Raw genomic sequence first — 24,796 nt, 5'->3', positions numbered from 1 at the left:
TTCAAATTTCATTTTTTTTTGCAGAAATTCATTTTTAATCTATTTTTTTTTGTAACACAGAAGTTTTTACCAGAGAAACGCAACTCAATATTTATTGCCCAGATTCTGCAATTTTTAGAAATATCCCACATGTGGCCCTAGTGCGGTAATGGACTGAAACACAGGCCTCAGAAGCAAAGGAGCACCCAGTGGATTTTGGGGCCTCCTTTTTATTAGAAAATATTTTAGGCACCATGTCAGGTTTCAAGGGCTCTTTCGGTGCCAAAACAGTGGAAATCCACCAAAAGTGACCCCATTTGGGAAACTACACCCCTTGAGGAAATTATCTAGGGGTATAGTGAGCATTTTGACCCCGCAGGTTTTTTGCAGAAATTATTGGAAGTAGGCCGTGAAAATAAAAATCTTCATTCTTTCAAAGATAATGTAGGTTTAGCTAATTTTTTCTAATTTCCACGAGGACTAAAGGAGAAAAAGCACCACAACATTTGTAAAGCAATTTCTCCCGAGTAAAACAATACCCCACATGTGGTTATAAACGGATGTTTGGACACACAGCGGAGCTTAGAAGGGAAAGAGCGCTATTTGGCTTTTGGAGCTCAAATTTAGCAGGAATGGTTTGCGCAGGCCATGTCGCATTTGCAAAGCCCCTGAGGTACCAAAACAGTGAAAACGCCAAAAAAGTGACTCCATTGAGAAAACTACACCCCTTGAGGAATCCATCTAGGGGTGTAGTGAGCATTTTGCCCCCATAGGTGTTTCATAGATTTTATTAGAATTGGGCAGTGAAAACAAAAAAAATCCTTTTTCTTCAATAAGACGTAGCTTTAGCTCCAAATTTTTAATTTTCTCAACAAATAAAGGAAAAAAAGAACACCAACGTTTGTAAAGCAACGTCTCTGGAGTACGGCAATACCCCACACGTGGTCATAAAATGCTGTTTGGGCACACGGCAGGGCTCAGAAGGGAAGGAGCGCCAGTTGCTTTTGGTGTAGAGATTTTGCTGCATTTGGTTTGGTTTCTGGGCGCTATGTTGCATTTGCAAAGTCCCTGTGGGACCAAAACAGTGTATCCCCCCCAGAAGTGACCCCATTTTGGAAACAACACCCTCAAGGTATTCACCTAGGGGTGTAGTGAGCATGTTAACCCCACAGGTGTTTTGCAGAAATTCGTGTGCACACGATGTGGGAGAATGAAAATGGTAATTTTTCCTTAGATACGCCAATATGTGGTGCCCAGCTTGTGCCACCATAACAAGACAGCTCTCAATTATTATGCGGTGTTTCCCTGTTTTAGAATCACCCTACATGTGGCCCTAATCTTTTGCCTGGACATTCGACAGGGCTCAGGAGTGAAAGAGTACCATGTAAAATTGAGGCCTAATTTGGCGACATATAAAGTATTGGTTCACAACTGCAGAGGCTTTGATGTGAAATAATAAAAGAAACCCCTGAGAAGTGACCCCATTTTGGAAACTGCACCCCTCAAGGCATTTATTAAGAGGTGTAGTGAGCATTTTCACCCCACGTGTCTTTTCCATAAACGATCGCGCTGCGGAAGGTACAAATTTAAATTTTTCCCTAGATATGCCAATTCAGTGTCAAATATGTCGTGCCCAGCTTGTGCCACTGGGGACACACACCCAAAAATTGTTAAAAGGGTTCTCCCGGGTATGGTGATGCCATATATGTGGAAGTAAACTGCTGTTTGGGCACACTGTAGGGCTCAGATGGGTGGGAGCGCCATTTGGGTTTTGGAGCGTGGAATTTGCTTGGTAATAGTTTTGTTTGGAGTATCACTGTTGTTTCCGTTTATAATGTGGGGCACATCTGAGCTGGGCAGAGTACATTAGGGGCATAGTCAGGTGGTATAATAATAAGGTAAAAAAAATAATAAAATGATCCATAGATGTGTATTACGCTGTGATCAATCCTTTCTGCACAGGCCGGTGTCGCACTGATAAATGTCCTTCCTTATGCCCCTTTTGGTCCACACTCCGCACCTTTGCAGTTTGGGGAATTTTGCCGGGAAAGTGTTGTCCTGGTATAATACGGGCACCGTCGCTTCCAGCAGATATGTTTGGGCCCTCCCCTTCCTGGTTCCCTAATTTTAGTGCCTTGATACATCGCCTTTTGAAACAGAAGAAATGTTCCCCTCGGGCCGGCACAACTGGATAATTTTCTTTCCTGAATCATTGGAGCCTTAACTTATTTTATTTTTTCATAGACGTAGTGGTATGAGGGCTCTTTTTTTACGGGACGAGCTGTAGCTTTTATTGGTACATATTGGGGTACAATCAACTTTTTGATCACTTGTTATCCTTTTTTTGGGAAGCAAGGTGACAAAAAAAAAAGAAATTCTGCCATAGTTTTTTAGTTGTTTTTTTTTTTATACAGCGTTCAACATGCGTTATAAACTACATGTTACCTTCATTCTGCGGGTCAGTACGATTCCGTCGATACCAAATTTATAGAACTTTTTTTATAACTTTTTGCACAATAAAATTACTTTTGGAAAGAGAATGTATTTTTTCTGTCGCCAAGTTGTGAGAGCCATAACTTTTACATTTTTTCGTCGATGCAGCTGTTTTTTGCGAGACGAGGTATAGATTTTATCGGTACCATTTTTGGATACATGCGACTTTTTGATCACTTTTTACTTCAATTTTTGGAAGACAGTGACCAGTAATTATGGCAGTGTTCTTGAGGTTTTTTTTTTACGGCGTTCACTGCGCTGGATAAATAACATAATATTTTTATAGTTCAGGTCGTTACGGTCGCAGCGATACCAAATATGTATGGCTTTATTATTTTTTTCTATAATAAATGACTTGATAAGTGAAAAAGGGCGATTGTGTTTTGTGTTATTATTTTAAACTTTTATTGTATGTTTTACAACTTTTATTTTTACTTTTTTACACTTTTTTTTTACACTTTTCTTTAGTCCCACTAGGGGACTTGAATGTCCAACTGTTTGTTTGATGTTCTAATACATTGCACTACCTATGTAGTGCAATGTCTTGGAACTGTCAGTTGTTCACTGACAGCAAGCCGATCAGGCTCCGCCTCTGGGCGGGGCCTAATCAGCTTACGTAATGGCAGACAGGAGCCCATTGTTAGGGCTCCTGTTGCCATAGTAACAGTCGCCAGCCTTGCCATCGCATGGCAAGGCTGCCGATTTTCTACAAACCTCTAGGATGCAGCGATCACAATGGATCGCTGCATCGAAGGGGTTAATGCCAGGAATCGGAGCTAGCTCCGGTTCCTGGTGATAGATCGGGGTGTCCGCTGTATCATACAGTGGACACCCACTGCTGATGACGCCAGCTCCGCTTCTGAGCCGGAAGCTAAGGCGGCGCCATCTTGCCGATGGTACCGGAAGCCTCCTGGGCCCCGCCGACGACGAGGCATAGGAGGATTCCGTTACAGGCTGATCGGGAGGTAAGCATTAGCCCTCCGATCGCCTTTGCAGCCACCGGCAACCCAGCAATCACGTTGCTGGGGTGTCGGTGGCTATAAACTCCTCACATGCTGCGATTTCTATTGAACGCAGCATGTGAGGGGTTAATCGGTCGGATCGGAGGCCAGCTCCGGTCCTGGCCGATACCTCAGGGTGCCAGCTGTAACATACAGCTGTCACCCGGCGGTGATGTTGCTGGCTCAGCTCCTGAGCCAGCTTCATCTCCATGATGTACAGTAACGTCAAAATGCGGTAAGACACCGGTTTTAATGACGTTAATATACGTGATCCGGCGGGAAGGGGTTAAAGTGTAACTAAACTACTAAAAAACTTCTGACATGTCATAGTGAAATGTCAGAAGTTTTGAACGGTGGGGGTCCGAGCACTGAGACCCCCATGGATCGCTATAACAAAGTGGCAGAAGGACCGCTGTGCCGCTTAGTTTCTGATCTGCTCTTCTTGAAAAGCCGAGCAAGTGGTGTACCACTCCGAGGAATGACGATCAGAAACGAAGCGGCTTAGCATTCAATCGAGTGCTTTTGCCGCTTCACTTTAGCGATCGGTGGGGGTCTCAGTGCTCAGACCCCCCACCGATTAAAAAGTCTGACATATCACTATGACATGTCAAAAGTTTTATATTAAGAATATATTCTGTGAGAAAAGAGAGAAATAGTAAAAATAAGGGCCAGCACCTATTAGACCCTCGCCCGCCCACCACCCTGTCCCTGATAACGGTATGCGCCGTTTGCATATTGCCAATGCTGCCTGTGGCAGCATATGGCAAATAGTAACAGCCAGGGATCAATCTGAGTGGTCCCTGCAGTGATCTATGTAAGTCTGTTTAGAAAATACAACAAGGACATTGGCTGTCTTCCTCTCCCCTCACTGTAGTTGATCTGTGAGTGAAGAGAGAGACACTATAACCAAATCCTGAGCTGTACAAATGAAGTAAAGTGAAAAAAAACACAAACTTTTCATGTCTGTGCCCCCTGATCACCCCATTTGTGCCCCCTCATCCCCTGTGTGAGCACAAGTGATCAGCCAGTTTTACATATATTTTTTGGCGCTGGATTTAGGAATCTATTTATCTACCTAGTGATAAACTTTTTTTTTTTTTCTTAGTTTGAAAAAAAATACCAAAAAACAAAGAAAATGTTTTTTAGACATAAAACGTAAAAAAACGTAGTAGCCTAATGGTTACAGTTCTACCTAAATAATGGCTCAGAGAAGGTTTACTGTGGAGCAAGCGTACACCTTGATATGCTCCGGCAGTTCAGGCAGCCACACCGACTGCTTCAGAGGTGGAACTTTTTTCAGACAGTGACGGCTCAAGTTATACTTCTACCTCTGGACCCCAGGCCCTATGGTGGTAGAATCAATTGTTGCTGTCAAATCCCCGGTGCAGGGTCAAGTGGTGCAGGGCCTCCCATGTTCTGGGATCCTGCAATTTAATTTACCTCCAGGTCCCGCAACTGTCAGCAATCCCAGGAATAAATGTGGATGTTGCTAATTATACCCCTTTGAACTTCTTCCACATATTTGTCAGTGACCAAGTCCTGGAGTTAATTGTCCAATAGACATATATCTATGCAAGACAGTTTATTGCACAGAAACCCACATCCATCTACTCATCATGGACCCCTACTAGTGTCCCTGAGCTTAATTTTTTTTTAGGCCTAATCTAAATATGGGGTTGGTCAAAAAAACAACTATCCGCTCCTACTGGGCATCAAGAGCTGTCCACACTACCCCTGTATTTGCAGCAGTTATGTCCCGATACCGATATGAATCTATAATGCGCTTCATGCATTTTACAGATACCTCCCAAGTCCCCCAAAGAAATGAACCAAGCTACGGTCGCCTTAATAAATTGAGGCCTTTAATTTCCCTCCTACAAGAATCTTTCGTCAAATTCTACACCCCAGATCAAAATTTATCGGTGGATGAATCCCTGATTAGCTACAAAGACCGTCTTTCATTCCGGCAGTTCATCCCCTCCAAAAGTGCAAAATATGGCGTTAAACTATATAAAGTGTGCTAGAGCACAACAGGTTACACCTGTGGTTTCTTGATCTATGAAGGCAAAGACCGCCAAATTAATCCCCCAGGCTGCCCATAGACAATTGGCACATCTGGCAAAATTGTGTGGGACCTAATGGTGCCATTCCTGCACCAAGGGTACCACGTCTACACTAATAATTTTATAGCAGTGTCCCCCTTTTTAAATCCCTCCATGCTGCAAATACAGGGGCCTGCTAAACAGTCCATAAAAACAGAGTGGGATTCCCAAAGCAATTGGTGTCCAGACGTGTGGAAAGGGGGGCGTCATTCACACTGGTAAGCGAGCAGTTACTTGTAGTAAAGTGGAATGAGAAGAAGGACATCTATATGTTGTCCACTATGCATCCAGGCACCACGGTGGCTGTTAGAGAGAGGGGGCCATCGTGGAAAAGCGTAGGCCTGTCTGTGTGACAGAGTACAATAAATTCATGGGGGTGTAGATCTGTCGGACCAGATGCTTCAACTGTATTTAGTGAAGCGGAAGACCAGGGCCTGGTACAAAAAGGAAGCAATCTACCTAATTCAGATCACTACCTATAATGGGTTTGTACTTTATAAAAAAACACAAGGAACGCTCACCTTCCTCCAGTTCCAGGAGGAGGTTATTGAGCGTCTCCTATTTTACTCCAATGACCCTGCATAACCCTACAAGTCTGACGATGTGCAAAGTCTTTCAGAGCGCCATTTTCTTCACCCCGTCCCTTCCACCGAGACGCAAAGATATCCCCAAAAAAAGGTGCCGGATTTCCAGTAAGCATGGAAGGAGGAGGGATAGTCGATTCTACTGCCCGATGTGCCCATTTCAACTAAATTTAAATTTATATTTTCATTTTAGTTTGTGGGCTTTCCAAGTGGGGAGGAATTCTTTTGGGAGAGGTAGTAGAGTTTATTTATTCAGAAAATATTTTAACCCTTTCATATTTTAGATCATTTTTTTTCTTTTGAACAAAGCTGTTATTTTTATTAATATTTCTAATTGGTGATACGGGCATGATCTTTTTTTTTTATTTGGAGGATCACTAATAATCGAGCTGTTCCTAATCAATACACTATGGGCTTTACTACATTTGGGTTTTCGCAGGACCTCCTGCATCCGACAATGCTTCTGGAAATACTGACATCATTTTGGGGATTAGTGATCCTTTAGGGTATATTCACACGCTTAAAAAAAACGTCTGAAAATACGGAGCTGTTTTCAAGCCAAAACAGCTCCTGATTTTCAGCTGTTTTTTAAGCAACTTGCGTTTTTTGCGGCGTTTTTTACGGCCGTTCTTGGAGCTGTTTTTCTATTGAGTCAATGAAAAACGGCTCCAAAAACGGCTCAAGAAGTGACATGCACTTCTTTTTACGTTGCTTTATTTTACGTGGCCGTTTTTAAAAACGCCCTGTGGGAACGGAACGCCGTTTTTCCCATTGAAATTAATGGGCAGATGTTAGGAGGCGTTCAGCCCCCCGCATGTTTAGACGTTTTTCGGGGCGTTTACGGCTCGAAGAACGGCTGAAAATCGCCTGTGTGAACATACCCTTACTGTTCCTATAGATGGTTTTGGACACTGCCCCTTTATATATACTTTAACCGTTGGTTGTTTTGTGCACATAACAGTTCCTACCTTGCTGGGCAGAATCAGTTGGCACGTTCGTCATATAGGGATTGATGGAGCTAAAGAGACGTTGTACAACCAGTCACTGAAAAAAAAAAACCTTGTCATGACAGCCGTGCAGGTGTTGAGTGAACAGACTCGAGTTTGCAACATAGTTGGATGCATTTTCCTCCATTATTTTTTTTTAAATATTGCCCGTCACTCCAGTATAGTTTATTTTTTCCTCTCTGACTGATTTTATATTAGGACAGAATTCTGTCCACAATGACATCAGATGAGGGACAACTGCTTCTTTAGCAAGCCATAGTCATAAGTACAGGCAAATACGTCTATAGCGACATGCATCCGTTATAAATACACAGCTTCACTTCTCTTTTGCATGCTCACTACACCACTAGATGAATACCTTTAGGGGGTCTAGTTTTTAAAATGGGGTCATTTCTGGGTGTTTTTTTTTTTTGCTCAGGCAGCTCATTGCTTCTAAATGCTTGATATGGGGCCTATAATTTATTCAATTGTGCCCTGAAAGCCTCCATGTGCTCCCTTCCTTTTGGGCCCTGCCATGCGTCCAGGCAGCGTTTTAGGGCCACAATGAGGGTACTTTTGAAAACAGGAGAAACAGCTTGATGGATTTTGGGGTGTGTTTCTTCATTCTCATGTTCGCTTTACAAAGAAATCTGTCTTTACAATGACACATTTGTGTAAAAAGTGGAATTTTATTTTTTTCCACGTGCTTTACATTAAATTTAGCAAAAAACTGTGGGGTCAAAATGTTTGTGGCATCAAAGGGGGTCTAGTTTTCTAAATGGGGTAATTTATGGGGAGTTTCTATCGGTCTAGCAGCTCAAAGCCTCTCCAAATATGCGGTGGGGTCTAAAACATTTTCAAGCAAAATATGTATCCTGAAAGCCTCCAGGTGCTCCCTTCCTTTTGGGCCCTGCCGTGTGTTCAGGCCGCGTATTAGGGCCACAATGGTGGTATTTATGAAGACAGGAGAAACAGGGTGATAGATTTTTGGGTGTGTTTCTTTATTCTCATGTTCGCTTTACAAAGAAATCTGTCTTTACAATAACACGTTTGTGGAAAAAGTGGAATTTTTTTTTTTTTCACCTGCTTTGCATGAGTTCTTACAAAAAAACTGTGGGGTCAAAATACTCACTACACTTCTAGATAAATACCTTAATAGGTATAGTTTTCAAAATGGGGTCATTTGTGGGGGTTTCCATCATTCTGACCCCTATGAGGCCCTGAAAACCTGGTGCAGGAAAACAAAATGTACTTCAAAATGTATGAAATGATTATTAAATTTGTAAGTCTTCTAAATTGTTCAAAATGTATTTTATTTTTTCAAAATTGCTGCTGGAATAGAGTAAAGAGATGGAAATATATATTTAATTAAAAAAATGTACAGTATGTATGTACACATATGTGACATATTGCCAGTTCCAAATAGGGAAAAATGTTAATGTTAATTTTTACAAAATGTCATAAATTTAGATATTTTTTCATTAATTTACACAAATCGTATCAGTCTACTTTTACCAATAAAATAAAGTACAACATGGGACAAAAAAACGATGTCAGAATTCCTTGGATATGCAAAACTATTGCAGAATTATTCTCTGATAAAGTCACACATACCAGATTTGACAAATCTGGCTTGGTCATTAAGGTCCAAACAAGCTTGGTCATTAAGGGGTTAAAGAGAGGTGATACCTTTTTTTTTATTCTTTTTTTTTGTTTCTCTAATAAAACAGTGTGTTTGGTGCAACTTTCTAAATACTTTTTATTAAAAATTATTTTTACTTTTTGAGATACAGCTGCTTTATATCCTGAATAAATAGCGTCTGTATCTAGTGCTAAAACCTGTATCCGTCAGGTTAGTGGCACTGACGGGTACTGTGTCAGCGGGTTGGGGGGGGGGGTCGAATTGCGTGCGAGGGGAGAGAAGGGGGCCCAAGTTGTGTCAACAGCCCAAGGCACAGGGTACACTTAATCCGCCACTGCTGAGTGACCACACCCAGCACTCTGGGTCAAGTCATATAACATTGTAACAATATGCAGCCCATTATTGCCCCAGATATACTACAGTAGTTTGGGAAATTTTACTGGGAAAGTGTTGCCCTGGTATAACACGGGTGCCCTCGCTTCCAGCAGATGTGCTATGTCCCTTCCCTTCCTAGTTCCTAAATACTAGGGCCCTGAAACTGAAGGAATGTTCCCCTCTGGTCTTCAGATCGGGATGTTTTTTCATCGCCGCATTACTAGTGCCATAACTTTTTTATTTTTCGGTTGATGGAGCAGTGCGCGGGCTTGTTTTTTGTGAGACAAGCTGTAGATTTTATTGGTACCATTATGGGACATATACGACTATTTGATCACTTTTTATTTCATTTTTAGAAGAGGAAATTACCAAAACATGCCTATTCATCGCACAATATGTTGTGCCCCTGGAGAATCTAACCCCATAAATTGTTAAGCGGGTTCTCCCGGGTATGGTAATGCCTTACTTGTGGCCATAAATTGCTGTTTGCAGCTCCTTCAGCTCCTTCAACTTTCCCTCACCTCATAACATTAACCCTTTCCCTACCAGGACGGTCATGTCGGCTTCCCTTAAGCCTGCAGCTGCGTCCAGCCTCTTCTGGAGGGTGCCAGCTGTATAATACAGCTGTCACCCCGCGGTGATGGTGCCGGCTCTGCTTCTGAGCCCGCACCATCACTGCGCCGTACATCTACGGCGCTTTGCGGGAAGCACCTCCCGACAGCGCCGTACATGTACGGCGCATGTCGGGAAGGGGTTAATGGTGGACAAGCTTGTAAGGGCTGTTTGCATGGAGTAATAACCCCCACTACCCTAATACTGCTATTTAGATATGATTTATGGAGGAATGTGTTGTATTATATATATATATATATCTCTATCAGTATATTTATGTACTGAATGGCCACTTTCTTAGAGACACCTGCACTTTCACGGTTAGAGCTTCCCTTTATGAAAATTAGACATTAGTCATTAGACCCTGCGGTGCAGCATTAGATCAAGTATTTGTATGATGAGAAAAACCACTGTGCTCACTATTTAGCAATGTTGATTTCTACTTTATTCAGCATAAGCAGTAGTGGGATGTGGAGTGTTAACCTACGGCAGTTTCACGTGTACCCTTATACTTTGTAAAGGCCTCGGCGTTATATAGAAACAAGGCAACTTTAAATCGTACATTACAGTGATACATAAGACACAACAAATGTTTGGACAGAGTCTACGCAGTTACATCTGTATAAGATGAATAGAATAACATACTTTAACTTAAAAAATGCACTTAGATCTTTGCGATCAATAAGACCTAATGGAACGAGGGCTTCCGCCTGTAAGATCAATTTCTGCCTCTTTTTTGAAGCAAAAGGTTATGTCTATTCCCCCCTGTGAAAGCGTGTTTAATGCACAAAATGCCCGCAATCCACATTCCCCTGGGATTACCTCCATGATATGTAAGCATGCGTTCACTAAAAGGAGGAGATCCCTACCTTGTACCCAATAGATCGTACATGCTGCCTGAATCTCTTGAATATCGGGTGGATGGTCCTCCTGATGTAATAGAGATTACAGGGACACATGACAATACACACAACAAATTCGGTTCTACAGATGTTATCCACTTTAGTCGTCAAGCCTCCTAATTTCAATCCTTGCACGATTGAGTTGGCTGCAGAATCTGCAGTGTCCAGATCTATAATCTCCTCTCGGAGCCAACTCAATCGTGGAAAGAACCTGAAATAAGGAGGGAAACTATAGTCACACAGTTTAACCGCTTCCCGACCGCCCACTGTATATTCACGTCGGTACTTGCTGGGCTCTGTGCAGTGCCGACGTGAATTCACGGTGGGTGTTAAAAGCGCGATCCGGGTGTCTCAGAGTAGCGCTGACACCCGGATCGCGCTGTTATCACCTGCCTCTGGTCCCGGAGATATGATCGGGACCTGATTAGTTCAGGTCCCGGTCATGTGATCGCAGGGAAAGTGTGTTGTAGCAACGAACTGGAAAGTTTGTTGCTATAACAAAGTGGAAAGTTTGTTGCTACAACAAACTTTCCCGGGGACCGATTGCGGGTGCTGCAGTCGGTTATAAGGCAGAACCGGGGGCCATATAACAGCCCCCGGGTCTGCCATGCACAGCAGCCTATGAGAACCAGCCGGATGCTGGTTCTCATAAGCTTCCTGTCAGTGTGACTCTCAGCGTCACACTGACAGTTTATAATACGTTACACTACCTAGGTAGTGTAATGTATTATAGCAGCGATCAGTGCTGCCAGGCTTCAAGTAAAAAGTAAAAAATAAAGTAATAAAAAAGTTTTATAAAAGTGTAAAAACAAGTTATAAAAGTTACAAAAAAAAAGAATGCTTTTTTCCCTATAATAAGTCTTTTATTATAGGAAAAAAATGAAAATGTTAAAAAAAAGTACACATATTTGGTATCACAGCGTTCGTAACGACCCAAACTATAAAACTATAATATTATTTTTCCCGCACGGTGAACACCGCAAAAAAAAATAAATTAAAAAACAATGTCAAGAATCACTTTTTTTTGGTCATCAACCCTCCCAAAATATAGAATAAAAAGTGATCAAAAAGTCGCATGTACCCCAAAATAATACCAATAAAAACTACAACCTGTCCCGCAAAAAACAAGCCCTTACACCGCTTTTTTGACGGAAAAATATAAAATTATGACTCTCAGAATACACAAAAAATAAATAATTTCATCAAAGTGATTTTATTGCGCAATCGCCACAAAACATAAAAAACCTATATACATATGGTATCGCCGTAATCGTACCGACCCGCAGAATAAAGTAAAATGTCATTTATACCGCACGGTGAACACTGTAAAAAAAATATACGAAAAACATTGTCAGAATTCATGTTTCTTTGTCACTTTGCTTCCAAAAAAATCTAATAAAATGTGATTTAAAAAAATCACATGTACCCTAAAATGGTACCAATGAAAAGTACAGATTGTCCCGCAACAAATAAGCCCTCACACGGCTCCGTTGGAGAAAAAATAAAAAAGTTCTGGCTCTCAGAATATGGCGATGCAAAATGTGCAGAGTGTTCCAAAAGCGGATAAGATTGGGCACCATTTATCAGTGCGACACCGGCCACATATCTGCGAATTATTATTTATGTACCCCATTATTATACCCTCTTATTATGCCCTGATGTACTCCGCACAGATTACATATACCCCCACATCATAAACTGAAATACCAGCAAAACCCCAAACAGAACAGTTACCAAGCAAAATCTGCGCTCCAAAAGCCAAATGGTGTTCCCTCCCCCCACAGCGTGCCCAAACACCAGCTTACGTCCACATATATGACATTTTATATCTGGGAGAACCCGCTCAACATTGTATGAGGTATTTGTCTTCAGTGGCACAAACTGGGCACAATATATTGTACATTAAAATGGCATATCAGTGGAAAATTTTAATTTTCACTTTGCACCATCCTCTGCGCATTAACGCCTTGGCGCACCACGACTTAATAGCATGTCGTGGTGCGAGGGGTTATTTATGGAGCGGGCTCATGCGCTGTGCACGCTCCATATTCTGCAGGTGTCAGCTGTGTATTACAGCTGACACCCGGGACTAACGGACAGGAACAGCGATCGCGCTGTTACAGGAGCCTGTATAATGACATTATACTGCAATACATTAGTATTGCAGTGTATTGTACCAGCGACCTAATGATCGCTCGTTCCAGTCCCCTAAAGGGACTTTTGGGAGGTTTCCACTGTTTTGGTACCTCAGGGGCTTTGCATATGCGACATGACACCCGAAAACCATTCCAGCTAAATTTGAGCTCCAAAAGCCAAATATTGTTCCTTCCCTCCTGAGTCCTGCCGTGGGTCCAAACAGCAGTTTATTACCACATATGGCGTATTGCTGTAATCAGGACAAATTGCTTTACAAATTTTGGGGTAATTTTTCTCCTTTATTCATTGTGAAAATTAAAAATTTCTATGTATTTTCAGAAAAAAGTAGATTTTCATTTTCACGGCCTAATTCCACTAAATTCAGCAAAAAAACTGTGGGGTCAAAATGCTAACTATACCCCTAGAACAATTCCTTGAGGGGTGTAGTCTTCAAAATGGGGTCAGTTTTGGGGGGATTCCACTGTTTTGCTTACTCCAGGGCGTTGCAAACGCGATATGGAACTGAAAACCAATCCAGCAAAATCTGCGCTTCAAAATCCAAATGGCGCTCCTTCCCTTCTGAGCTCTGCCGTGAGTCCAAACAGCAGTTTAGTACCACATATGGGGTATTGGCGTGAAGTAGCTTTACAAGTTCTGGGGTGCTTTTTAATCTTTATTCCTTGCAAATATTATTTTTTTTAATATTTTTTCAGAAAAAAAAGTAGATTTTCACTTTCACAGACAAACTTCAATAAATATAGCAAAATACCTGTGGGGTCAAGATGCTAACTATACCCCTAGATAAATTCCTTGAGGTGTGTAGTTTCCAAAACCGTCTCACTTTTGGGCGATTTCCACTGTTTTGGCACCACAAGACCTCTTCAAACCTGACATGGTGCCTAAAATATATTCTAAAAAAAGGAGGCCCCAAAATCCACTAGGTGCACCTTTGCTTCTGAGGCCGGTATTTCAGTCCATTATCACACTAGAGCAGACATGGGCAAACTACGGCCCGCGGGCCACATACGGCCCGTTAGGCTTTTTAATCCGGCCCGCCGAACTTGTCCAAGATATATCCGTCCTCAGCAGCTGCTAGTTCGCGCAGGAGGACGGATATATCCGTCCTGTGATCGCGCGGGTACTGACAGTTTACCCACGCGATCAGCGGCAGGAGCACGGCTGTTATACACAGCCTGGCTCCTGCTGCAACTGCCGGAATCGAAGCACGCGCCGATTCCGGCAGTTTAACCCATTAAATGCCGCTGTCAACAGTGACAGCGGCATTTAATGTGTTTGACAGAGGGGAGAACTCCCTCTGTCTCCCGATCGGCGCCCCCGCAAACAAATCGCGGGTCGCCGTCGGGTTTCCATGACAGCCGGGGGTCTAACAAAGACCCCCAGGTCTGTCTTCAGCATCTGCCTGTTAGGCGATGCCAGAGGCATGACCTAACAGGTTGCCTGTCAGTTTTACACTGACAGGCAATAATGCTTTGGTATACGAAGTATACCAAAGCATTATATATGCGATCGGCACATCGCATAGTGAAGTCCCCTGGTGGGACTAAAAAAAAAAAAGTAAAACCGTTAAATAAAGTTTGTGAAAAAAAAATAAAAAAAATTACAGTCAAAGTCAAATAAAACTACTTTTTTGCCCCAAAAAGTGGTTTTATTTAATAAAACGGTCAAAACAAATCACACATACACATATATGGTATCCCCGCGATCGTAACAACTTGACCAATAAAATGAACACATTAATTAAACCGCCGGATGAACGGCGTCCAAAGAAAACGCAAAAAACAACGGCAAAATTCTCTCTTTTCTCCCATTCCCCCCATAAAAAATAAAATAAAAGTTCATCTATAAGTCCTATGTACCCCAAAATAGTACTAATGAAAACTACACATTGTCCCGCAAAAATCAATCCCATGTACGGCCACATCGACGGAAAAATAAAAAAATTACGCCTCTTGGAACGCGGCGATGCAAAAACAAGTAATTTTTTTCTAAAAGGGTTTTTATTGTGCAAACGTAGAAAAAACATATAAAACCTTTACACATTTGGTATCCCTGTAATCGTGCCGACCCATAGAATAAAGTTAACATGTTATTTACGCTGCATAGTAAACGGCGTAAATTTATAACGTGAAAATTAATGCTGGAATAGCTGCTTATTTTCAATTCTCTCCTTAAATAAAGTTAATAAAAGTTAATCAATATGTTATAAGCATCTAAAAATGGTACAATTACAAAATACAACTCGTCCCGGAAAAAACAAGCCCTTATACGGCTATGTCGACGGAATAAAAAAAGAGTTACGACTCTTGGAATGCGACCGTGGAAAAACAAAAAATAATCCTTGGTCATTAACGTGCAAAATGGCCCGGTCATTAAGGGGTTAATGTGGCGCGTATTTCTCTTTATTTCACTTTAATTTTCACTTCGTTTCACGTCACCATTAAGCCCTCCGGTTTTCAAAGAGTACAATATCAGCCGTCACTTTGCCACGAAGCATGCAAACTATGCTAGCAAGCAGTCAACACAAGAACGGGCGGCTACTGCTCAGAGGTTGGCAGCTAATTTACAGAGTCAACAGAACTTTTTTCTTGATAAATCACAGTGCGTATGTTATTTTAATCTATTTACATTTCCTCCTCCCAGTATCTGCGAAATAGTATGTAAATGCCATATCTTGCATATTCCTTGAGACAAATTTATTAACTGAGAAGGGCTATTTTTCACATTTGAAAGACAGTTAATAAATTGGGTTGTAGTGTTCTTACTGTGCTATGAGGTTTGCACACACTACATTTAATGCTTTAGTATATCCGGCCCAAACACTCCCTCCAAATGCTCCTGGCCCGGCCCCTCTGTCAAATTTTAGAACCCATTGTGGCCCGCGAGTCAAAAAGTTTGCCCACCCCTGCACTAGAGCCACATGTGGGATATTTCTAAAATCTGCAGAATCTGGGCAATAAATATTGAGTTGCATTTCTCGGGTAAAACCTTCTGTGTTACAGAAAAAAATGTATTACAAATGAATTTGTAAATTTGTAAATTTCACCTCTACTTTGCTTTAATTCCTGTGAAGTGCCTAATGGGTTAAGAAACTTTCTGAATGCTATTTTGAATACTTTGAGGGGTGCAGTTTTTAATATGGGGTGATTTATGGGGTCTATCTAGTACATAAGGCCCTCAAAGCCACTTCAGAACTGAACTGGTCCCTGTAAAAATAGCCTTTTGAAATTTTCTTGAAAACGTGAGAAATTGCTGCTAAAGTTCTAAACGTTGTAACGTCCTAGAAAAATAAAATAATGTTCAAAAAACAATGCAAATATAAAGTAGACATATGGAATATATAAAATAGTAACTATTTTGTGTGGTATTACTATCTGTTTTACAAGCAGATACATTTAAAATGAGAAAAATCATAATTAACTCTTTCAGCACCCTGGACAGTGACTATCTCCTGACGTCGCGTACCGGAATTTTTTTTGCCGGGTTCGGCCAAAACGAGTTCGGCCGAACCCGGTGAAGTTCGGTTCGATTGTCCGGGTTCGCTCATCTCAAAGACACTCCATTTGGATGTTTGGAAACAGAAAAGCACGTGGTGCTTTTCTGTTTACATTCATCCTTTTGACAGCTGGTGCGCTGTTTCAGTCGGTTCGCACGGAAGTGCTTCCATGCGACCAGCGTGGTTTTCACGCACCCATTGACTTCAATGGGTGCGTGATGCGCGAAATACGCGGAGATATTGAGCATGTCGCGCTTTTTGCGCAGCTGACAAACGCTGCGCAAAAAGCACGGACTGTCTGTACTGCCCCATAGACTTGTATTGGTCTGTGCGTGGCGCGTGAAAACCACGCGGCCCGCACGGACCCAATACACGCTCGTGTGAATCCCCCCTTATTACCACATAAAGAGACACATGTCAGATTTGAGAAAATGGGGCTGGTCATGAAGGTCAAAATGAGCTCGGTCTTGAAAGGGTTAAGTTGTTATGATGGTCCTCAATGGTTGCTTCTAGCAAAAACAGAGACGACATTATACTTTATAGTTCTGTCTGCCAAGTTCCTGGATCCTATAAGACATCCATACAGAATATGTGCACACTGATTCCAACTAATGTACTTACCATTTGTTTTCATCCTGATGGAATAAATGGGATCTGTCAGAGGAGACATTGTTTATTTATTGTATTGTTTCCATGTATAGTAGATGCAGTATACAGAATACATTCAGCTTTCTCTTTAAAGTCACTGCTAATGCTGCATGTACAATAATGATCCAGTCATTCAATGTTCTCATTTTCCTAATTATTTATTCAACTTTTAGGGCCGCCGATGACGAATCGGAAGAACGCCTCCAAAGGGAAGGCAGACAGTTCAGTGACCATCTTATAAACCCAGTGATCACCGATGTCCCTGACTTTAAGGAGAGATTATCTGGAGAACTGGTCTTCCTGAAAACATCCCAGATCGTCCATGGAATCTTCTCTGAGGTAATTGCAGTTCTATGTATCTGACCAGCAGGTTGTATATGAAGAGATGATTGTATATGGACGAGTGTTATTTTCATAAATGCTTTATGAATGTCATCAGTGAATATATTCAGAGTAATATTGGTCATACATCTTCCATATGTTCTGTCTGATCTCCAGGTTGGGCTGAGAATGAAGCTCTGCTGTGAGAGAAGTTGTAGATCTGTCCAGTACATTGTACAGCACTGTCCTCTGTATACAGCAGTGGTGACTAGTAGCTGTATACAGAGGTTAGGATAGGGAAGGCTATATATAAAACCAGTGTATACTCCCAGTGTGTAATTCTGTCTCCATTTACTTACGCAGCTGATTAAAAAAGAGAAGATCGGACAAAAGAGGGAGAAAATTATCGAGTTTAGGAGAGCGCCTCTAATAACAGTGCTGGCTGTAATATCAAGGCAGCAGGATTCATTTCTGGCGGAGGAACTCCTATGGATAGATTACAACCCTCTAATGGATGAATTCATGCCTAGAAGGTAAGGGATCATGGGAATTATATATCCTTCCATATGTCCACTAAACTGATCACATTACCATAGAAAACCTCACTAATTTTGCAGTAATGCATCATATGGTATATTGCCACAAGTCTTATCTACTATAAATCTCAATATACTTTGTGTTATAACAGCCCCCTCCCCCATAATGAGCTGTGTAATATGTGGTGCTGTCTAAATAAAGGCTGATAATAATAATATGAACTATAATGTAGTAAGAATTATAACTTATAATATAGAGAAATTGTTCCAACAATAATTCTCCGCTAAATCTTATTCTCTGTCTTCTTCATTTCTTGCAGGATGTGGCCGGTGTCCAAAATCAAGATGGCCACAAAACAGCTTCACCAATTATATCAAATTGTGTCTGTGGAAACTGAAGGAGAACATTTATTTCACGTTCATTCCCCAAAAGGAGAACGTGACAAAACCTTCCTTCAGTGGGAATATATAATCCATCACATCAACCAGCAGGAACCTGTGAGTCAAGATTTTATCCACTGAATTACTGGGGTTTTGTAGGTTTAGTGATGGAAAAGGAGAAATTGATGGCACAGAACAAAGAGACTTGTATTAGGACGTTCTGGTGAAGTCTAATGGAGATTGAAGGCCTTCTCCTGTATCTTTGACATAATGTTTCCTGCAGCTCAGCCGCTCATGCTTTATTAGGGTATGTTCACACGTACACGTCCGTAACGGCTGAAATCACGGAGCTGTTTTCAGGAGAAAACAGCTCCGCAATTTCAGACGTAATGGCAAGTGCAAGCGCTTTTCGCGGACGTAATTGGAGCTGTTTTTCCATTGTGTCAATGGAAAATGTCTCCAATTACGTCTCAAGAAGTGACAGGCACTTCTTTGACGCGGGCGTCTTTTTTACACGCCGTCTTTTGACAGCGGCGCGAGTAAATAAAATGACCGTCGGCACAGAACATCGTAAAACCCATTCAAATGAATGGGCAGATGTGTGCCGATGCTTTGGAACCGTATATTCGGACGTAATTCGGGGCTAAAACGCCCGATTAACGTCCGTAAATAGGGTGTGTGAACCCAGCCTTAATAATAATAGTAATAGTAATAACCTTCATTTCTACAGCAGGTATAATATATTCCACGGGACAAATGAGCGTCCCCTGCCCGTTAGCGCTTACAATCTAGAGATGCCGGATTGTGGGGTTCCTTGTATGTCACAAATAGGAACTAACGTCTTTATTCATTGTCTTTCACAGTTTCATCTTGATGACATATTATCTGCAGATACAAGGTATGTTATTTATTTCACTCTCATCATTTTATTTTATGTCTTTTTTACGTTTTGTGCTGGGACATGTAGACCCCACAGGTTATATTAATAAATGAGGCCCTAGAGGCTGAGTCAGGACAAGGTACCATTTTTTTAATTAAAACATAGTATAAATTTAAACCCCAAGTATGAGAAATAGGGTAACATAAAATTCAGTAAAAGAAAGGACTGTGTCTCCAGAAGTTGTTCTATAACAGGGGTCGGGAACCTATGGCTCGCGAGCCAGATATGGCTCTTTTGATGGCCGTATCTGGCTCGCAGACAGGGCTCCTACCTGTCTATGGGAGGGATGCACGTTGCAGCCGCACAGCTCAGTATAGTACACATGACTATGAGAGCGGGGCTGCGGCTGTGTAATTCAGCCACAGCCCCGCTCCTGAGTCCTGACATATGCGCGCGGGGTCAGCATCATGTGATGCGGCCGGCGCTGCACTAATGATCTGCGGCATTGAAGACAGAACATGGCGGGCACGCTACACAGCACCCCCATGTTGTCTTCAGTGCCTGAACTGCCGCTCATTAGTGCAGCGCCGGCCGCATCTCCTCATGCTGACCGCGCGCGCACTTCCTGTCAGGAGCGGGGCAATGGCTGTATTACACAGCCGCAGCCCCGCTCTATAACGCCGGAGATCAGAGAACCTCTCATCTCCGCCGTTATTCCCGTGAATGCTGCGATCACAGCTGACTGCAGCATTGAGGGGAAAGTGAGAAGGGGGGATGCCCCTGGATCGCATCACAGGGAATTCCTGTGACGCGATCGAGGGCCATACCATATATGGGCAGACAGCCCAGGGTCTATTGACGGACCCCAGGGCTGTCTGACCATATCTCTTGTTGTTAGGATATACCCAAGTATGTCCTAACAACAGCCTGTGTGCTATCTGTCCACAGGCTAATGTACTGGCACATATCTGATATATGTCAGTACATTAAAGTTTAAAAATAAAGTAAAAACAAAGTATGGTTACATTTTTAAAAAAATATACACCTTCACCTTTTTTTACAATAAACATTAAAATAAGTCTCAATACATAAAATACACACATTCAGTAATGGCGCGGACAACAATGTTTTTGCATCATTTATGATGTGTACGCTGTAAAAAAATGAAATAAACACGGCTTTCATTCACTTATTAATGTGAGGCGCGAGGTGCGATGAATTTACCCTCCATGTTCCTCACATTAATAGTAATTAACCCCATCATGTACCTCGCCTATCTGCGCATGCGCGAGTTCAAAGAGACAGAGAGTCCTGGGTCCTGCCGCCGATGGCCATAGTGAAGCGCTCCTGCACGAAATGGTGAGTATATCTTAAATTCTATATTTTAAGGGTAAAAGTTGGGGGTCGTCTTATACGCCCAGTCGTCTTATACGCCGACATATACGGTAGTTCTTTGATGGCCTGATAAGCATTGGCGGCAGTGGTGAGCGGCAGGGAGCATGGACTACATTTCCCATAACTCCCTGCATAGCCGCGCCGTCTGCAAGCACGCACCTGCGTCCCCTAGTGAAGCGGCATCTGCCTCCTCCCTTGTGTCTCCCTTGGACGTTCCAGAAACCCCTGGCTGTGCTGCTGCTTTGAAGGTGAACATTATAACATGGAAATTGTTACACAGCCTCATGGTCAGCAGCAGTGAGCTGCATCAATAAAGGGGCTGTGTAATACAGTGTGTCCCACCAACCCCCCCTTCCCACTTCACCCCTGAAAATAATCCCACATAATCCATAATATAGCCCCCCCCCCCAAAAAAAAAAAAAAATATGGCCTTAAAAAACATCTGCCACCCATATTACACTCTTGGGGGCTTTAAATTAATCTCTTGTGGGCATAAGAAACTGATTTAAAGGACCACTATCAGGGCAAAAATCTGTTCTGAGCGCTTTATTACAGCTCTGGAGGTCTCCCAGATGGGTCTGAGCCTCTCTTTTTTGTTCATTTTCTGTAAGACCAACACTTTTAAAAGGGCCACTGACAGATACAATTGCTCCAGCGGTCACTTAGTACACAAAGGAGTGTTCCTCTCTGCTGCACTAAGCCACCGCTGGACCTAAACAATAATTCGCTGTAAAATAATAAAATAGATAATTGACATAACTGACAATGCGTTGTGTGACATGTCCAACATTCCAGCTTCTTTCTTCTGCGAATGCCTCAAAGCTGGCATTCTCTCAACATCAGGTGGGAAGAATGCCAGCTTCCAGTCATGCGCAGGAAAAAGAAGAAGCCAGACTGCTGGACTGATGTCATGCATCGCAAGCTCACAATGTAAGTTATTTATTTAATTTTTTTACTGCTAATTACCATTGTTTCAGTCCAGTTGTGGCTTTATACAGCAGGGAGGAGCATTCCTTGCTGTACTAAGTGAACATTGGAGCGATTGATCTGTCAATGGCCCTTTAAACATATTGTACGGCTCTCGCGGAATTATATTTCAAAATATGTGGCGTTTACGGCTCTCTTAGCCAAAAAGGTTCCTGACCCCTGTTCTATAACATGCAATAATTCACATATCTTTTCATTTTTCCTTTTTTGCACTTCACAGGTCAATGGATTGGAAATTCAATGAAAAGATCCGTAATATCGATCCTGAATGCTGGATAGAAGAGGAGAATATAAAGAGAAGTAAGTCATCTTTTATAGTGTGTATGGTGTCTGTACATCAAGCTCTTATAGAAAGTGTGACTGCAGTTATTCCGTCTTCTCCTGGATGAGACGCTGCTTCCTATGTGAATGTCATGTGAACAGAAGGAGCTACAAGACGAAGTAATATGCAGGAGTTTAGTATCGGAACCTGATTACTTTACACAACCCGGGTAATAGAGGGTGTTACTGATTAAGGGGTCCCCCTCTATTATGTCCATATGCCCTAATAAATCTTATATGTGCATCGCTGAATACGCCGTTCTCTTCAGAAGAATACACAGGGGGTCTAAATCTAATTTAGAGGAAAAATACAATGCTGCTGCTCATGGAAACCAATCATATCTCTGCTTTCATATTTTAACCTTCAATAGTACAATGGAAACTTAAATTTGATTGGTCGCCATAAACAAAGTCAGCTGTTCCTACCTACAATTGTTTATATACATTATTCCTGTATCCTTCTGGGTGGCCCACAATATTTACTAGAATATTACTGGAGCTCGTCCTCACTCAGCGATAGTGATGTACACTGCACCCCACCATACACGTAACCTGTGTGTACAAAAATTCCAGGATTTAGGCATGATGAGGTTAAAAATGCAATAGGCCCTCAAAACCACAGCATTCACCAACAGTTGTGTAAATGGGTAGTCATAACTATCCATTCACTGCACAAAAAATTAACCAACACTGCAAAGTGTGAACGAGGCATAGTTTATATATTGTAGGTATATAAAGGTATTGCAGGTACTTTGTGTTGCGGCTTTATAATTGTGTTATTTTGTTTTAGGGGGCTGGCTAAGAATGAGTGATGATATCAGATATTGGTGGAAAGTTGCTAAATCTAAAATCTCTGGAAAGAAAGTCACTCAAGAAAAAAGTAGAGAGAGCAAAGAAAGATTAGAAAGCATTAAAGAACCCTCCTCTTCTACATCATCTCAACCAGAGAGCTCAGACCCAGAGCCCACCATGCAGGATGACCTTACAAAGCTAGTCCTGAAAGAGGTAGAAGATCCTAAGGAAAACATCAACTTATTAAGATCTGAGGAGCAGGACCTGAGAGAGAGGATCATAGAAGTGCAGAATGGACAGATTGTGAGACCACGCTCAAATCTCAGGTTAATATATGACAATGATTATACAACAACTTGGAGACTATCTGGCTGGTGGGAAATGATCAGCCTATAATTCTGCTTTATCAGAGGGTTACAAAATCAGCCCCTTCCATCCGCTTTCAGGAATCTGTTGGGAGAATTTTCCATTCTTATCAATAAAAATTCAATGATTCATCTGAATAAGTGCTTCTTTTATTCTTGCGGCAAGGAGACAAATGGCAGATCAGCAGTTGTCTGAGCTTCATCACATAAGCACACGTTTATATAGGCTTTAACCACAACCAGGTGACATTTTGCACATGACAGTGAGTATCTTACACAAAATACTAGTCTAATGCAGTTTTGCTTCATATAGCATATTTTGACACTAACAACTGAAACTGGGATAAAGTTGAACTTCCTTAAAGTCCATCTGTCTCTATTGAGAAATCCAACTGCCCCAAACTTGAAAGCAAAGCATATTTAACACTTTATCAGAAAAATCATTTCCTGAGAAGCTCTACATAGCTCAGTGTATATTTCATTTCATTGCATCAAATAAGCATACATTTTAAATAAAACTTTCCTAACAGAATCTCAAAAAACCTAATGTTTACAATTCAAAAGTGCAAAGCAGGAAAAACAATCAAAAGTTCTTTGCAAATATCAGAACTTCCCGCACCGACCCGCACCATGTGTGCAAAAAGTAACATCTTTAAAAAAGGGTTTCATGAAAGAGAAATAGCAGTACAAACAGCTATCATTTCTATATTCTCTCTATCAATAAAACATAACCTCGTCTCAAAGAAGTGTTTTGTGTGCTTTTCTAACAAAGGATTTGACCAATCCATCTCAAACAAGTAGTTAACTTTGGAATATTCAATGGGTTATCGAGAGACGGATAGTTGTACAAGATGTTAGGGCTTGCAGGGAGATTTGATCCGCTTGTTGTGGAATTGTCCAAAGTTAAGAAGATACTGGAACAGGGTTATAGAAGTTTTGAATAGAATTTATAACGTTGAGATAGATTGCAGTCCAATTACATGTATACTTTGATGTAGTCTTGGGACAACTCTAAATAATTCCCCAAAAAGATCTCTAGGGTGTAGTTTATATATTGCTAGAAAAATGATACTGAAACAATGGATCTCTAATGAGCCCCAGAATGAAGGTAGCGGTCCTGAGATACATCCATCTTAAAGGTATTACATGTAAAAACATGAAGGCAACTAGAAAATGTTCTCAGCAATGGGGAAGATGGTGTAATGAGGTGTCCCCAGATGTTAAAAAACTGTTTGGTTGAAAGCAGGAAAATAAAATAATAAAAAAAATATATATATATTTATTTATTTTTTTGCTCTATTTTTATCGTAGGGGGGGGGAATGTAATTTTTTTCAGTGCGAAGCAATTTTATAGATGAAAATTATTGAAAGAATTTTGTATTTGAAAGAAGAAAATTTAAAAGTGTAAAAAAAAATAACTTTTGGAATAAACAAAGTCTGTGTAGTTAAAATTTGCAATAGTACCCTAAACGCAGGAAAATAAAAAATAAAGCAGGTCCACGTGTCGGTATAGGCAGTCAATACAAATATAAGATTTGCGCAGCTCATGCTTAATTGAGATTTCAGACAAGGATTGAGAATGTTAGAAGACTTGCTGCTTTAGTCTATTTTAAGGGTATGACCAGACGTCTTTCTACAGACACTGTCCGCATCAAAGCCGCACATAATCTGTGTTGCAGATTTTGTTGCGGCTTTGCCTAAACTGTGCATAAGGGCTTGTTTACACGAACGTATATTACGTCCGTGCAACGCGCGTGATTTTCACGCGTGTTGTACAGACCTATGTTAGTCTATGGGGCAGTGCAGACAGTCCGTGAGTTTTGCGCAGCGTGAGTCCGCTGCAA

At 41.6% G+C, this 24,796-nt stretch overlaps 1 protein-coding gene across 1 annotated transcript in view; it reads left to right on the top strand.

Annotated features, from left to right (window-relative positions):
• The window catches only part of LOC142652385 (uncharacterized), a 28,406-nt gene extending 5,324 nt beyond the window's left edge, over positions 1–23,082 (top strand). Inside the window, exons 2-7 of the mRNA XM_075828019.1 lie at positions 17,148–17,313; positions 17,659–17,828; positions 18,152–18,329; positions 19,076–19,110; positions 21,695–21,774; positions 22,586–23,082. Coding sequence (XP_075684134.1) covers positions 17,148–17,313; positions 17,659–17,828; positions 18,152–18,329; positions 19,076–19,110; positions 21,695–21,774; positions 22,586–22,983 — 1,027 coding nt within the window. The 3' untranslated portion in view covers positions 22,984–23,082. The remainder of the gene's footprint in view (positions 1–17,147; positions 17,314–17,658; positions 17,829–18,151; positions 18,330–19,075; positions 19,111–21,694; positions 21,775–22,585) is intronic.
• Positions 23,083–24,796: the final 1,714 nt, after the last annotated feature.

This window comes from Rhinoderma darwinii, chromosome 5 (genome assembly GCF_050947455.1).
Source record: "Rhinoderma darwinii isolate aRhiDar2 chromosome 5, aRhiDar2.hap1, whole genome shotgun sequence".
In the NCBI taxonomy this organism is placed as follows: Eukaryota; Metazoa; Chordata; class Amphibia; order Anura; family Rhinodermatidae; genus Rhinoderma; species Rhinoderma darwinii.
Note: the sequence above shows the minus strand (reverse complement) of the source record. Positions and strands in the feature narration are given on the sequence as shown.